The sequence below is a fragment of the Pantherophis guttatus genome, chromosome 2 (assembly GCF_059756535.1).
Source record: "Pantherophis guttatus breed Tessera chromosome 2, ASM5975653v1, whole genome shotgun sequence".
Taxonomy (NCBI): Eukaryota; Metazoa; Chordata; class Lepidosauria; order Squamata; family Colubridae; genus Pantherophis; species Pantherophis guttatus.
Genome location: NC_142064.1, coordinates 244,480,898 through 244,498,640, shown reverse-complemented (window position 1 = coordinate 244,498,640; position 17,743 = coordinate 244,480,898). Strand labels below are relative to the sequence as shown.

General features: G+C 41.5%; 1 protein-coding gene across 3 annotated transcripts in view; it reads left to right on the top strand.

Annotated features, from left to right (window-relative positions):
• The window catches only part of CEP15 (centrosomal protein 15), a 30,396-nt gene extending 13,334 nt beyond the window's left edge, over nucleotides 1-17,062 (top strand). For 2 of the 3 annotated variants that reach the window (XM_034408795.3, XM_034408796.3), the window contains exons 4-5: nucleotides 8,097-8,171; nucleotides 12,245-14,335. In XM_034408795.3, the coding sequence (XP_034264686.1) occupies nucleotides 8,097-8,171; nucleotides 12,245-12,361 (192 nt within the window). In that variant the 3' untranslated portion in view covers nucleotides 12,362-14,335. Of the gene's footprint in view, nucleotides 1-8,096; nucleotides 8,172-12,244; nucleotides 14,336-16,909 lie in introns of those variants that run through there. The other variant, XM_034408797.3, reaches the window with a different exon arrangement.
• Nucleotides 17,063-17,743: the final 681 nt, after the last annotated feature.

The window sequence follows — 17,743 nt, the reverse complement described above, 5'->3', positions numbered from 1 at the left end:
TCTATTCTATTCTATTCTATTCTATTCCATTCCATTCCATTCCATTCCATTCCATTCCATTCCATTCCATTCTATTCTATTCTATTTTATCTGTAGTGATTTGCTTAATAACCATGACAAAAAAGGTCATAGAATCAGGTGTGATTCAGTCACTTCTCAACAGTGGAAATTCTGGTCCCAATGGTGGTCGTAAGTCGAGGACTATCTGTACATGGGAAGGAGGAACATTAGGAGAAACATGAAATTCCTCCAACTCCTTCCCCCCTCCCCTCTGCACAGTGAAGAACTCTCTGTCAGTCCCATTCTTTCATTCCCACCTGTAGTAAATTTTCTCCGCATCCCTCAACCCATATTTATATTAGAGTAGCTTTTCTTTCTAACAGTATTCCAAGTTGCCCTATTTGTTGTAAGAATTCCACTTTTGTACTTTCTTGAGAAAAAAAAAATCTGTCTGAAGATCTCTATTCTTTGGCATTGCCACGGTTTGGAAATTATAGGAAGTCCCTTTGGGAATTTCCTTCTTTCTGGTTTCTTTTCTTTTTTTTTCCTTTTTCCTTTAAATGCCTTACTCTTCACACTCACTCTCTGCTCTTGATAATGCCATCTGCTATATTCCCCTCTTCCATTTCTGTTCAGTTTTGGCTTCTTCACACCCCACTCCCACACCCTTTTCCTCGCTCTCAATTTGCCCAAAAGGCCTGCGCTCGAAGCTCCCATGTTTGTGTATGAAAGCCCACAGAAAAAAGGCGGGGTTGTCACCGCTTCGGGGAGCGGCAGCTTCACCCCCCTCCCTTTTTTTTTTAAAACCGAGTCTCGTTCTCTCTTAACAGAGCACATGGAAGTGGGAGCCCATGTGCTGATTTCCTAAGAAAAGCGAATAGAAGTGAGTTTGCATTGAAGTTCTGAATGTCTGGTGAACAGCTTGCTGCGTTTCTTCATCGTTGTGCACATGTTATGAATGCATTATTAGCAAGTCATCTTTGTCTTGAGCAGGGAAGAGCTTCAAGATTGCTGCCTCTCTTGTAGCTTTGCTACTTTGGTAGCTGGCTTCAAGAGGGAATATCACTGGCTTCATCACGTATGCGCAGCGAATGCTTTCACTCCAAGCTGTGAATCGGCTTCACTGTCGCTTATCCCAAATTCAAAGCCTGCGGCTTGGATTTCCAGAAGAAAGTACTGTACCTCAGTAAGAACAAGGAAAGGGATTTATCAGAATGCAACCAGTTCATTTAAATTCCTCAATCGGGTTAACTCTTATTCCTAACAATTTCTTTGTGAAGATTATGCTTTGTAAAGTCAATGAGGGTACTCACCGTTGGGGACCTTTGTAGATTCAGGTATTTTCTGGGAAGTAAAGACACCCTATTTATTAGGTATTGGAGACTTCTTGAGATGAGGGGATTTTGTTGGCTACATAATGCAACCCCTTTGCTTGTGGCAAAACATTTGAAGCTACTTTATCAGTGATGGCTAATCTTTTTGTCGTCGTGTGCCAAAAGCAGGGAGAGCGCAGGGGGGGGTCACATGCGCGCGTGCCCACACCCATAATTCAGTGCGCCCCACCCCACCGCACATACGGGTGTGACCACCCCCGCGTTCCTCCTGCTTTTGGCACGCGATGGCCCGGTAGGCATGTTTTTTGCTTTCCCCAGGCTCCAGAGCCTTTTTAGTAGACTGAGGAGGGTGAAAAGGGCCTTCCCCACCCCCTTCGGAGGCCGGAAACAGCCCGTTTCCTGACTTCCGGTGGGCCCGGAAGGTTCGAAAAGCAGCTGGCATGCGCCAGAGCTGAGTTAGGGCAATGCTCGCATGCCCACCAATATGGCTCCATGTGCCACCTGTGGCACACATGCCATAGGTTCGCCATCACGCCATTCCCAGTGTTGTGCAGTTCCCCCTGCAAGGGAGACTCCTCCTTTTTTTTTTTTTTTTTTTTTTTTTAGTACAGCAATTGGTTCCATTACTGACTGAATAAGGCCTCCTGTCAGGATGTGTCTCCTAATACAGGGAGTAATACTCGGCTTACCAATTGAGCCCAAAACTTCTGTTGCTAAGTGAAGCATTTGTTAAGTGAATTTTGCCCCATTTTCCAACCTTTCTTGCCACAGTTCTTAAGTGAATCACTGCAGTTGTTGAGTTAGTAACCCGGTTGTTAAGTGAATCTGGCTTACCCATTGACTTTGCTTGTCAGAAGATCGCACAGTGATCACATGACCCTGGGACACAGCAACCGTCATAAATATGAACCAGTTGCCAAGAGTCTGCATTTTGATCACATGGGGATGATGTAACGGTGAAAAATGGTCATAAATCACTTTATTCAGTGCTGTTGTAACTTTGAACGGTCGATAAATGAACTGTTGTAAGTCGAGGACTACTTGTATTCACCTGAAATCTAGATTTCTGTGATTTAACAATTAAATCTAGTCCTGTCTTACATTGCAGAAGAGAAATCTGCTGTATAATAAACAAGTCTATCATGGGATGTTTGTCCTCTGTCAGCTCCTTTAAGTTTTCTTTGACAATGGAACTTTTTTCCATAATGATGGCTACTCTTATTCCCCTCTGTGTTCTAGTGTATTATCATCCAAGATTTAGATTATTGCGGTGATGCAGATAGCAATCTCACTTAGATTATATACCGCTTTACGGTGCTTTTAGACCCCTCTCTAAGCGGTTTACAGAGTCAGCAAAACGCCACCAACAATTTGGGTCCTCATTTTACCTACCTCGGAAGGATGGAAGGCTGAATCAACCTTGAGCCTGGTGAGATTCGAACTGCCAAATTACAGGTAGCTGGCAGTCAGCAGAAGTAGCCTGCAGTACTGAACTCTAACCACTGCGCCACTGTGGCTCATAAGGCCCATTTTCTATATACCACGGTGTAAACACAACCTTTCCAAGGGTGAGCATTGGTGTAATGTTGCAATTGTTCCCTGGAACAGGTATTTACATAATCCTGACAAGAGATCATATGAAGCACACCCAAGCAGAGCTGCCTTCTAGCCACCATGTAGCTACAGAAAGATTGCAGATTTTGGTTTGGGATTAACAAGATTAGTTTCTGGAACAGTGTTACCCAACCTCTGCCACTTTAAGATGGCTGGAATTCGTCTCCCAGAATTCCCTAGCCAGCCTACTGATTGGGGAATTCTGAGGGTTGAAATCCAGATTTCTTAAAGTTGCTGAGGTTGAGAAACATTGTTCTAGAGTTTGACCCTTAACTACATCACTGACATAGTATTGCAGGAACTGACTGCATAGTGTTGCAGACCATCTCCTTTTAAGTCCCAAAGGTGCTTTTTTCAAGAGGCAACTGGACTTTCTTGCTTTTCTTTGAAGACATTTTGCTTCTTATGCAAGAAGCTTCTTCAGCTTCCAGGATGAGAAAGCCTGAAGGAGCTGAAGAAGCTTCTTGGACGAGACGCGAAACATTTTCAGAGAAAAAACAGAAAGTCCAGTTGCCTCTTGAAAAAAGCACCTTTGGGACAACCATGACCTGGATGACTGAGAATCTCCATAGACATTTAGCTATGTATCAGCATTAAGTCCAATGTCAGTTGGATTGTACGGTATTATAAGTAGTCCTTGACTTACAATCATTCTCTTAGCGTTCAAAGTTACAACAGAATTGAAAAAAGTGGCTTACGGCCTGTCCTTGCACTTATCATTTATCACAGTATCCCTACAATTACTGGTTCAGAAGGGCAATGGAAATATATTTACAATGGTTGCTGCACCTGGTGGTCATGTGATCACTATTTGCAACCTTCCCAGCCAGCTTCCAACAAGCCAAGTCAATGGAAGGAGCTGTTGTGACCTAGGCTTACTGAGTCATTAAAACACACGAGTAGTCCCAAAAACCTCTTTTATTGCAACAGCTGTCAATTACTTTCATTCACAGCTGAGTCCCAATTAGTTGCAAAAAGTCCTTCGGGAGAAGTCCTTCGGGATAATCACCAACCTTTACCTCCCTTGACACACTGCCAAAGACCTACTTGGCAAAGCCACACGGAGTCCAGAATCAAACAGAGATGCCGACTGGGAACAGAATTAACAACGTTGCTTTCCTGCAAAGGGCCCACAGGGCTTTGCTCTTCTTTTAAGCCTTATGGGAGGGGCCAATCATCTCCAGGCCTTACTCCCGATTCGTTCCTTTTGTTTTAACTGTTCTTGCCTTCTGGCAGCTCTGTGCATGCGTGCACTAGGAACAGGCTCCTCCTGTTCCTCTGCCTCTCTGCTGTCCGACTCTGGAGCCTCCAGAATCCGCGCATAACTCCCAGATGGCCCTGGTCCCATCTCTGCCTCCGACTCAGAGCCCTCGTCGAGCTTTCCCCAGACTCCAGGACTGGCCCATGGTCCTCCCCAGCCTCCTCACTGTCCAATTCCGCTGCCAGCTCCGCAGGCTGCTGGCGGACCACAACAGGATCTGGATTCACTTAATGAACACATGATTCACTTAACAACTGCAGTGATTTGTTTAACAGCCCTAGCAAAAAGGTCTTAAAATTGGCCATGACTCGCTTAACAACTGGCTTGCTTAGCAATGGAAATTCTGATCCCAATGGTGTCATAGGTCAAGGACTACCTGTATATGGGAAGGAGGACGTTATTTGTATTTCTCCCACTCCTGTCCCTCCACACACACGCTCAAAATCTCTCTGACAGTGATGGTTTTTTTCATTTCCATCTACAGTAAATTTGCTCCACATTTCTCAGTCTTTACATTAGGGTAGCTTTTCCTTTTAACCATATTCCAAACAGTTACTCTATTTGTTATACTCATTCTAGCTTGGTACTTTCAAAATCTGTATCAATAATTGCATTCTTTAGCACCACCATGGTTTGGAAATTATTGGAAGTTCTTTTGAGAAATTTCTTCTGGGAATTATTGTGACATTCTCCTGGTGACACCCCATCGTTAAAACACCCATTCATTAGATCAGCATAGCTATCAAATCCAATAAACTTACCATTTATAATTAAATGTTCTGGGTTTTTTTTTTCTTCTGATTCTGATTCTGTGCGCTTTTCCAACTATACTAGTCCTCTTGTTGACAGAATAGGTCTGAACTCTAAAACATGTAATTTACATGTTTCAGAGTTTTTACATTTTTGGGGTTTTTGTGTAAAAAAAATGTAAATTAATTTTTACATTATTTGAGGTTTAGATCAGTTGTATGAAATCTCCAAAATCCCTTTTTCCTACCACCAGAACACTGTTTGACTACACTGCTAAATTTCGATTTCCCACGAGTAAGAGATTAATGAAAACTATGGGTAGAAGTCAGGGGTGAAATGTAAAATTAGTTACTACCGGTTCTGTGGGTGTGGCTTGGTGGGGGGGGATAATGTGACTGAGTGGGCGTGGTCAACTTTTTAAAAAAAAAACTTTTCAAAGCATTTTTTCTAATGCTTTGAAAAGCCTCTGCCGATCAGGCAACTCAGCTGGGATCGTCAGAGACTTTTCAAAGCATTTTTTTTTACCACCTCTTCGGCCAAGAGGTTGCAGAAAAAAATGCGTTGAAAAGTAAAATAAAAAAAAAACCCTCTGATGATCGTGCGGCTCACCTGGGCATGGTGGGGGCGCAGGGATTTTTGCTACCGGTTCTCCAAACCACCCGCCGCCATCGCTACCAGATTGGGCGATCCGGTCCGAACCGTGGCATTTCATCCCTGGTAGAAGTTTAAAATAGTTCTTAACCTATTTTTTAAAAGTTTGTTTTAACTTCGTTAGATGAGCAAATCCACTGTTGAATTGGAGCAAAAAATTGCCACTTGTACACTTAATGATGTGTTTCTGAAGTGGCATTAAACTGCAGGGAGTTCAAAATTACATAATTATAGCTGAATTTGCTCTTATTTATTTCCTGTTGATATTTTATTTCTTAGCATTTATACTTCCAGTCTTCCGAGGCGGTTTATTTAATTGGTTTATATGCTCCCTCAGTTGTGGAGGCTTCATTACTTAATTATCCTATAGAAGAATTCAAAACAAAATAAATTCTTAACAAAGGCATAAACACAGGATGCAAGATGAAAAGAATTTGACAACAAACATTGCAATTGGTTTCAGATTGTAAAAGTGCCTGCAAACCTAGCTTGAAACAGGGATTAGATAGGAATGCCAAATTTTTATTCTTTTTTTTTTAAAATGATTCTTTTTTTAAAAGTGTGGGTGTTTGAATTTTATTGTAAGCTTTTGTGCATATTTATGGGGTTAGTGTCATGTAAATTCAAGAAATAATTAAGAGGGCTAGTCTCAAGCCTAATAGTTATTTCCCCCCAAAAAATTGTTGCTACATATATCTCAGCAACGTTTTTGGAAAGCGAAAATGAAAGGGGACTGCAACCCTGTCCTTTTGTATGTGTGTGTGTGTGAGAGAGAGAGACAGAGACAGAGAGAAAGTGAAATTCATTGGCAACCCAAGTGCTTTGTGTCTTATGTTACAACCTGTGTTTAAAATAAATGTTGACTGATTTACAGGTGCTTTTGCAGGGAGTAATGGCCCAAATAAGAAGTGTTTTGTGAGAAAATATATAATGTGCTCTTAATATTTCCTGTGGGTCTGCTGATTCCAATAGATTAGGCACCCTGGAATAGCTTATTTTGTTTATTATTGTCAGGACTTCCATCCAAGCTGTAAAATTGCTTTGCTTTGCAAGTCTGCCATAGGCAATGGTGGTGGTGGTGGTGGGGAGCTGCTGAATAGGATAAGAAGGAGGGGGCTAGCATAAGGGGAATTGAAACTAAATTTTGTACTGTCCTGGGTGTAAGCAGCTCCAAGATCATACCATGGAATGGACCACCAATTTGCCCGCCAATCAAGGGGCTGTTTCTCAAAAAAAAGTGGGAAGAGGGAAAAGTTAACCAGAGCTTTGGGCGTGAAACTTTAGATCTGGCTTTGCTTCACTGTAACCACTTGGCTTTAGTAAAGTATATTTTCTGACTATGGACTCGAGAGTCTTTCTTTCCTAACAGACCAAGTAGGGACAGCTGACATTTATATTTATTAATTCATTTAAGGAATAGTTGAGCTTGCTACTGGTGTGCTATCATTGATGTTGCACAGCTTCATCGTTGCCTGAGTTTCTGCATTTTATTTTCAGTATGGCTATAAAGACCCTGAGCCTCTTAGCCTTGGAGAACTTTAATTTGTCACCTTCATGCTGTTGAGATGCTGTTTGGAGTGGTGTGGTGGCCTAGAGGTGGAGCTCTCGCCTCACAATCAGAAGAGGCTGTGAGTTTGATCCTAGGTAGAGCAGATATTTCTCTCTCTGGGCACAATGAGAATATATCTGCTGAACAAAACTCTGCATTGGCAACAGGAAGGACATCCGGCCAGTAAACACACTGCTAGCTCATTTACTTGCCCAGACTTCACCCCGCCAGGGATTATGGGTTCGTTAAAAGACGATGATCACGCTGTTGAGATGAAGAGTTTATAGCCTCCATAGCAAATATTAACCTGTTCCAAGTTACTGAGGGCCTGGCATATGCCAGAGGTTGCAGATTAGTTCTTGTTTGTGTCTTGTGTGTGATCTAGTTTTAGAGGACATTACTATCAGACTTCATCTGCCAGCATTCCCTAGCCAGCATCCCTTTCAGCTCACTAGTGCAACCCTCCTGCTAAAGATTGGGTCCATTAGATTGGCCCACTGCTGGCAACCTCTGACCCTGTTGGGTTACAGGGGGAGTTTAGAGTTTCCCCTGAAAACCTGGTGGGCAGTTTAGCTGAAGCTTTAGCTACACCCACTATGCTTCACAAATTAATATATTTACCAGTAATAAATATACTAGTCCTAAATTTTATGGGGGTTTAAAGGCTTAGAAACGTACTGGAAACTGACCTAATAAATGCCATACTGATGACCGGGGGCAGGATTTCCCCCCTTTTCTTTCTCTCTTTAGATTGTAAGCAACTTAGAAACCTAGATCTGTCTCTTTTTGTCTATATTTGCTGGTATGACTTATATTAATTACAACTTGTATGGCTAGAATATTACTTCTATTTTCATAGTTACTAAAAAGGAAAATGAAGTGGGGATGTCATTTCTGGAAACGTCCGTCTTTTCAAAAGATTCTCTGTATGTTGCAGGATATTGAGGCAGCAGCGAAAAATCTACAATCCAGAGAGCACCTGCTTCTCCACCCTGAAATTGTTAACCTTGAAGTAAGTCCAAAACAATTTCTCAAGTACTTATTGTCTTTAATGCTGGTATCTCAAGTTCTTTTCTTCATCTTGCTGCTAAATGAAATTAGTCTTTTTTTTAGAAATGCAATGATGATTGTATCTTCAGTATACTCTCAAGGCCCCTTTTATCAAAATAAAGGCTGTCTCCTAATTTCAGTTCAATATCAGTTTCTGTCATTTCAGTGCAATGTTCATTTCATTGTGAGAACTGAAAGCTTTCCAAGGTTTTTCCATCCCCTCGTTTTATATACAGGTAAACTTCGTCATATAACCACAGTTGGAATCAGAATTGCTAAGCAAGGCTATGATTAAGCGAATTGCACTTGATTTTTACAGCCTTTTTTTTGCCATGGTTGTTAAGCAGATCACTGCAGCTGTTAAGTGAATCATAGGGTCATCGATAGAATCTGGTGTCCCCCATTGACTTTGCTTGTTGGAAGCTGGCTGGCAAGAGCACAAATGGTGATCATTTGACCCCAGGACACTGCCATCGTAACTTCATGCCAGTTGCCAAGTGCCTCAGTTTTGACCACCTGACCATGGGGATGCTGTGACAGTCATAAGGGTGAGGACCAGTTGTAAGTCACTTTTTTCAGGGCCACTGTACCTTCAAATGGTCGCTAAATGAATGGTTATAAGTGAAGGACTACCTATATTGGGATTGTTTTCATCAAGATAAATAAAAGCCATTCTTTAAAAAAAAAACTTGTACAGGAAGTCCTCGACTTACAACAGTTCATTCAGTGACCGTTCAAGGTTACAACGGCACTGAAAAAAGTGACTTGTGACCATTTTTCAAACTTACGACTGTTGCAGCATCCCCATGGTCACATGATCAAAATGCAGACACTTGTTAACTGCCTCATATTTATGACGGTTGCAGTGTCCTGGGATCAGCTTTTGCGACCTTCTGATGAGCAAAGTCAATGGGGAAGCCAAATTCACTTAACAGCCATGTTACTAACTTAACAAATGCAATGACTCACTTAACAACTGGGGCAAGAAAAGTCGTAAAATGGGGCAAACTCACTTAGCAAATGTTTCACTTAGCAATATAAATCAATTGTGGTCATAACTCAAGGACTACCAGTACTGTAGGAAAATGGCCATAGTATTTATTTCAGCTTTGGCCTCTCAGTTGCACTGTTACATTTTGAATGTCCTCAAAATTGACTCCCAAAGCATAATATGTAAGTGGTACAATTCTTTGCCCTCTCCCACATTTCCAAGTTTAGAAACAGTGCTAAAACTCAATCATACCATATTGCGCTTCAGAAATATCTTAAACATCTATAATATAAGCAGAGCCAGTTTGGTCTAAACTGCTGGCCTAGAAACCAGGAAAATGTGAATTCTAGTCCCATCTTGGGCATGAAAGCCAGCTTGGTGACTCCAGGCCAGTCACTTTCTCTCAACCCCACCCACTTCATGGAGTTACTGTTGTGGGGAAAATAGGAGGAGGAAGGAGTATGTGATGACCCAGGGTGTGGTACGAAAGCAACACAACCAGAGAACAGGTCTAACTCCCCTTTATTGCTCCAACTGTGCCCCCAAACATTCCCACATTCACTACAAGTCCTGGAGCAAAACTCTCACATGCACCTTCAGAAGCCTCTGGTTCAGGGGTGAAATCCAGCAGGTTCTGACAGGTTCTGGAGAACCGGTAGCGGAAATTTTGAGTAGTTCAGAGAACCGGCAAATACCACCTCTGGCTGGTAAAAGAGTGGGGTGGGAATGGAGATTTTGCAGTATACTTCCCCTGCCATGCCCACCAAGCCACACCACGCCCACCAAGCCACGCCCACAGAACCGGTAGTAAAAAAATTTGAATTTCACCACTGCTCTGGTTGCAAGTAGTCCAGTAACCAAACAGCAACCAGGGCCAGCAGTCCAATTTATTTTTTTTATTTTTTATTTTATTCATATTTATATGCCGCCCTTCTCCCGAAGGACTCAGGGCCGCTCACAACAATAAAACAACAAAACAATAATTTAATGCTAAAATAATCCAATTAAAATCCCCAACAGTTAAAGCTAAAAAACTCCCAGCAGATCAGGAGATTTGCTGAAAAAGCCATGTCTTCAGGCCACCGTGGAAAGAGTGGAGGTCGGGGACCGTCCAGAGCTCAGTGGGTAATTCATTCCAGAGGGTCGGTGCGGCCACAGAGAACGCCCTCATCCTGGGCGCCACATTGTTTGGCCGATGGCACCCGGAGGAGGGCAGCCCTATGTGAACGCGCTGGGCGGTGGGAGGCCAGTAGGAGGTGATCCTGCAAATACCCTGGGCCCATGCCATGTAGGGCTTTATAGGTAAGTACCAGCATCTTGAAGCGGATCCGAAAGACCACCGGCAACCAATAAGCCAGGTTAGCCCAAACATTAATCAGGGCCAGCAGTCCAATAAGCCATGTTACCTAAACAGTAACCAGAGCAAGAAGTTCAGCGAAGCAGGCAAACTGGCAAGCCCCACCAGACAGAATACAGCAATCTTCAGGCTTTGGCAAGTGCACACAAGGCTCCACAGATTCAACGCTTGTTCCCGACAAATGCCCCTCCCACCGGCACCTCCTTATATCTCAATCCCCAGGTGTGCCTTGTGAAAGGGGGCGGGGCACTCTCCTCCCTCGTAGCCGGCTCAATCTGCTTTGATCTCGCCGTCTCTCTTCCCTCCTTGCTCTCGGATCAGGAGGGGGTAGTCCTTGCTCTTCTCCTGAGCTCTCCCTATCTGCAGGCCTTACTAATTCAGAAAAGCCTTGCCTGGACTGACTCTGCCCTTCCCAGTTTCCTCCAAGGCCAATGGAGCCGGCCTCTCCATCTCTGTCAGTGCTTGTTCCAGGTCATTTTCATGACAGAGTATTAGATATGTTTTCTGCCTTGCATTATATATAAAAACAATAAAGGTGAGATTTAAAAAATCTACCAAATAAAAAATAAATAAAAAGAGACAGATCAGTTCCATGTTTCCTCTGAAATTCAGTATAGAGAGAAGAGGGACATCATTCCCCCCCACCTCCAGCTCTAAATACTTCAAAAGCTAAAGACAATATTTGAGGATGAATCAGCATTTTCACAGCGGCAAACATTGGATGGGTTTTGCACAAGACGTATGAGAGCAACAATGATGGACAGGAAGAAAATGGAATAAGAATGATTGACAAATGGAGACAGTTTAGAAATGGGAATGCAACTCATTTAAAAAAATGAGTTATTGAGAGAAAGGAAGGATGAGACTGATGGTTTAGGTAATTCTTCAAGGAAAAAATATTTATTAGTTTAAAATATTAGGCTATTGTTTGTTGGGCGGCAAATTAATATTTGTTTGGGCTACTTCCATAAATAATTTTTAAGCAGAAATATGAATCAAGCAAGATCTCTTCCACCAGCACCAATGCTCTGGTTTTGAGATTTATATATAATTGAGATTATTTTATTGCCCTCTGAAAATGAAAGAAGAAAAAAAGTGAGGTAAAAAGGTAATAATAACTTAATTCAGGGGCTATTAGGGCAAGTCTAAAGTTAGTGGACAAGGGGACCTATTCTTTAATGTCAAGATCTACATTTTAACAATGGATCGCAGAATATCAGTTTTTCATGCCAGCAAATCTCATGGAACCTTGAACAGATTTCTGAATTTGTACTATTCCCTTGACATTGTAGATTTAAAGAACATAAACTTTCTTTAAACCAATAGCATTCATGACTGTCCTTATGGACAGTCCTCATGGTTCAGAAAAAAAAGCTATCTGTCTCAAAGAAACAATTATGAAATTGAAGGATTACCTTTCTAATACATTATTCACCACAAGAGGGCACATCCAATTATCGCATATTTACTCTAGGTAGTGAGTTCCTTCCAATCTCCATTATACTGTATAATTGAGGGATTTAAGATTTAGCAATAAGTAGTTTGGCCTTTTCTCAATTACTTCAAACATAAAGCAAACTGTAAAAATGTTTCATATGTTCAGATCCTTTTGCTGTTGTGCTGGTAAATAATAGGTTATATTGTGAAGCAGTTAAATTGCATGTCGTGTTGTATTTTTTTTTCCTAGACTCTTTACTGGGCCAAAGTAGAAGAATCCATCCCTAAGTGGGAGCCATTTTTTTTAGGAAGAACACAAGCCCCAATTGGTTTTAAAAAAAAATCACATCAACAATTCAGCACATAAGATCAGTACCAAGATAAATAGGAAACAAAAACGGAACCATGTCCATGGGGGAATTTATTCAAGCTTCAGATTGGTGGATTGTTAAATAATTCTTTTAAATATTTGTTGGGTAAGATACTCAATTCTAAATCTGCATTGAAGAGTTCTTCCCTAAAGACCTGTTAGCTACATGGAAGTGACTTTGATCTCAAATATGAACAACACAGTGCAGGATGTACACTCCACTGTTCAGTTACTCAGTTAAGATGAGAAATAATGTAATCTGTTACTTGTCCTTCACTTTTGCTATGGAGAGATGCCTTTTTCCCAATAAAAGTATAGAAAGTACTAACTTGCCTTATTGTCCCATAAAAGGATTTTCTTAATGACATGTATAGATCATTGGTATGTAGCATAGACTTAAGGACTCAGTAGAAAATTGGATGATGAAGACTCAAATAGGACCCATTGAATTTGCACATCCTCTAGGTCAGTGGTGTCAAACTCGCATCGTCACGGCGTCATCACATGATGTTTTGGGACTTTCTTCCCCTTCGCTAAACCGGGCATGGGCGTGGCCAGTGCGTGACGCATCTGTCCCACGGGCCACTAGTTTGACAGTCCTGCTCTAGGTTATTCTGTGTCAGATTTGGATGGAAATACAAATTCTATGACCAAATATTAGAGTGCTCTCTTAGAATATTTCAGGTTGAATCAAGCTTACAATTTGATTTTGTAGGCTTGTTAGACTTATCCAACTTTGGGTTTGGAATTAATTGTTAATCATTCAACAACATGCTCTAATATCAGATTGTGGAGTTATTTTGTTAAAATAAATATTTAGAGCAAATGTATCTTGAAATACAAGGGACGTGGTGGCTCAGTGGCTAAGACACTGAGCTTGTCGATCAAAACATTGGCAGTTCAGCGGTTTGACTCCGTAGTGCCACGTAACGGGGTGAGCTCTTGTTACTTGTCCCAGCTTCTGCCAACCTACCAGTTCGAAAGCACATAAAAAATGCAAGTAGAAAAATAAGGACCACCTTTGATGAGAAGGTAACAGTGTTCTGTGCACCTTTGGTGTTTAGTCATGCCGGCCACATGACCACGGAGACGTCTTTGGACAGCTCTGGCTCTTCAGCTTTGAAACGGAGATGAGCACCGCCCCCTAGAGTTGGGAACAACTAGCACATATGTGCGAGGGGAACCTTTACCTTTATCTTGAAATTACTTGCACAAGCCCTTCATTTTATACATTTTCTATAGCTAAAAGCAAGGGAATATACTTAACGAGTTACTATGTATTTATTCTTTCTGAATTGTGATGTTAGGGACACAGATTTCTGGTTGTCAGGTGAGCATCTTAAAAATGATACCTGGTAGGTAGGAAGCATGGAGGGCCTTAGAGCTAAAATTTAAGGGAAATATAAGATTCCTTTTTATTTAGGATTAGGACCTTCATCTGTACCAGTAAACACTACCAATAACAAAACTGAGTAATTAAGCAGCGCATTGACACTTTGAAACTTTGGTTTTGAAGAAGACTCCGGAGAATACCATAGACAGTCAAGAAAATAAACCAATGGATCAGCAAACAAAGCAATCCAGAGTTATCACTTGAGGCACACATTACCAGGTTCATACTATTCTAATTTGGGCCTATTATGCAACAATCTATCTCTTTGAAGAAGGCTCTCATGCTAGAAATGGAGGAAGTGAAGAGAAGAAGACAACAACCAGGAGCAAAATGGTTGGACTCAATTGCAGTGGTGGTGACTACATTGTTGGAACACCTAAAAGACCACGTCAAAGACAGATCGTGGAGAAAATCTTGTGTTGCTGCTAAGAGTTGCAAATAACTTGCTGGCACATAATCGGTAATTCCTATGCTTTTATCATTAGTAGTAACGTGAGCATCACATCACCAGTCACTATAATTGGAGCCAAATACCAGACTTTGAGAAGATTTCCAAGAAATAAATACCTTTGAACATCTATTTTATTGTGTTAAGGGTATATTAATTCAGAGATAAGGTAAGCGTTTACTGGAGTATTTAATACTTTACCATAACATGGATGACTTTGTTTCTAATCAATATGTTTGATTTGGTCGTTGTATTTTGGTCAAGTGGGAATTTTCCTTTGTCTAAGAAAGACAAAAGGAGGCATATGAGTCGCTAAGCATGAGATAGTAACAAGCAGATACAGTTCCCTTGAAGAGAGAGCTGTGGGGGCAAGATAGGAGTAAATTTGTCTAGACAGGCAAGTAACATGTTAATAACCAGCAGAGGGAGCCAGTGGACTATTGCCACTTTTCTTCAAAAGCCTTAGAGGAGGACAAATTTAACCTTCAGAAATTTGAAGGGCTCAACATTTATGGTGGTTACTGTTTCCCAACTATGTGAATTTCAATTCCAAAACGTGTTAACCAAAAAATCCCCATTAAACTGATTCTACACCAAATATTTTCATTTCGAAAGATAATTGCTAGAAGTTGCTATCAACTTCTTTTTCTTCGCTGCTAAAGTGTCCATTAAACAAATCAGGTTTTCTCTCTTTCTCTTTCTCTCTCTCTCTCTCTCTCTTTTTTAACAGAAACTGCCATCTTAGAACTATCCTGTTGAGTGGGTGTTGGTGTTTGTAACAATAACGTTGTTTTCATAATATGTGATGGCAGATTAGCACGCTTCTCTGCAGTGTTGTTAACAGTTCTAATTAAGTAATAAACAGTAAAGGGTGTCAGTCCGATGACAATTTCATCTATAGTGTCACAATACAAAATGTCACAAAATATTACTGTTATATAACTACAAAAATATCAAATTAAGCTTTTATCTTAGAAGCAGGGAAGATTTAAAAAAACCAAAAAAAAAAAAAAAACCAAAAACCTGGCATAGAGACCATTGCGATTTTATACCTACTCAATGTTCTGTCACAAAGACAAGTTGGTAATGTTTTCTTCTGTACGATTTGGTTCTTTGCCACCCAGTTGAATTAAAAGAAAGGAGGAAGAGCTGATCTACTGCATGTCTTCAGAGTTACATACATCCCTGCTTGCATGAGTTTAGAGACAGTGCAATATGTTCCTATGTCAGCTTGCCTTGCTCCGGTATATAGGAACACAACATGCTACCTTTACGGAATCTAGATTATTGGTCCATCTTGCCAATCTTTTCAATGCTGAGTGTTTAGCAGTGCCACAAGCTTTCAGGCAGGTATTTTCATGGGGATCCTGAGGATTGAATTTTGAATCCACATACAAAACCTGCACTTTTCCATCTAGAGCAGGGGCGTCAAAGTCGATTTTACTGAGGGCCGCATCAAGGTTGTGTTTGACCTCGGGGGGGATAGGATGGGCGTGGCCAGCTTGATGTCACTCGTGTCGGGGGCACCTGTGGTGGCCTGAGCACTCTGCCAGCAAAAACAGGCTCCTGAGCTCCATTTTTAGCTGCGATGGCCACCTGCAATCCTCTGCCATCGAAAACATTGCTCAGGAGGGCCTTTGCCTGTTGCTAGAATTTCTTAGCTACGCAGATTCCTTTTCCCATGACACCCATTTTATGGGCGCCCCTTGCAGCATATGCTCAACTTCCAGTTATGGACCTTGGCCTTAGCAGCAGAAATTTTCGGCTCAACTGTCATAAGTCGAGGATTCCCTGTATTCTTTTTATAAACAACTCAAGGCAGCAAACATATTTAATACTCTTTCCTCCTCCTCATATTCCTGACAAAAAACAACCCTGCGAGAGGTGTTTTGCCATGGGACAACTCTCTGCAGGACAAGAGTTACACTAATATTTTAAAAAATGGAATAGAATCATTAAAGAAAGGATACAAAAGGAGGGACAGAATGAAATGTGAATGACAAAAATTAAGATAATCGTTTATTTATTTTAAATAGGTAAATTGAATTGTTAAATTGTCCTGCAGCGAGTTGTCCCATGGGAAGTTGGTCGCAGCAAGTTGGCTGTGGAGAGTTGTCTCATTCTGGAGTGTCTAACTCAGGAGTCTGCACCCTTAAACACTCAAAGAGCTATTTGGACCCGTTTCCCACAGAAAAGAAAACACTGGGAGCCACAAAACCCTTCCTGTGCCTGACTATTTCTTGAGTGGCCACAAAACTAGCATAGGTAGTTGAATTAAATGTTCTGTTTTCTTCTGAAACTTTTCTTTTCTCGGATTTATCCATGGTTGGCCTACTGGAAGTTGAAAAGCTCAATAAATCGCGTGCCAGCAGGTGTCACACATTGGCGGTTGCGACACGTATTTTGAGTGACAGGGAGCCCCAGCAGAGGGGTAAAAGAGCCACATGTGGCTCCAGAGCTGCAGGTTGCTGACGCCTGGTCTAACCCAAGGTCACCCAAGTTGGTTTTCAGGCCTAAGACCGAACTAGAACTCACAGTCACCTGGTTACTAAGCCAGCACTTTAATCACCACACAAAACTGGCTATGAATAATGGGTAAAAGGAAAAAGGAAAGGAAAATAGGAAACAAAAGGAAGACAGAAAACTGGTATAATTATTTGTATTATTATTATATGTGCACTTAAATATCTTATCTTTATTGCAGACACATCCTATACGTACCTCTCCATATTCTACAATCGGCACCACTCTTATGTTGGGAAGGCAGACTTAGGTGTGATTTCATGAATATATATATGCATTTAAACATTTAAAAATTAATCTGATTTACTTTTTAATGTTCTAACTAGTCTTATAGATGCATTTGACTATAGCAATAAACTGGCTTATCATAGAAAAAACAGGCTTAGGCTTACATATGCCTTCTCTCTTATGGCTGCAAAGATTAGAAGCTTTTGTTTCTATTCTTTGTTAATAATAAAAATCAGTTAATTTGGAGTATCATCACTGAAATTCAGCACGTTCATTAGGAGATCCAAGGCAAAGCTTAGTTCATTTGCATGCCAGTCCATGCTTTAGCAAGCTACGAATCAAAAGCAGACACATTTGGACTTTTCCACATGTATGAATTTAGCTACCTCCTGTAGCTCCGGAGCCAAAATGAACTCGATTCGCCTACAGCCATGATTGCGAACCTATGACACGCGTGCCAGAAGTGGCACACAGTGCCCTCTCTGATGGCACACGAGCCGCTGCCCCAGTTCAGCTCCACTGCACATGCGTGCGTGCCTCCTGCCGGCAGCTCGTCTTTGGGTCTCTGCCGTGCATGCACAGGGCCATTCATGCATGAGAAAGGGCGTGCAGGGGGCCGTGCACGCATTGCATTTTGGGGGTTCGGGCGCACACACATGTATTCACGTGCACACGCTCACGCTTTCGGCACTCGGTCTGGAAAAGGTTAGCCATCACTGCCCTACAATATTCTCTTCTGGTTAGTTAGCCCTCAGAGTCTAGGAACAGTATTCCTCCAGCCAATAAC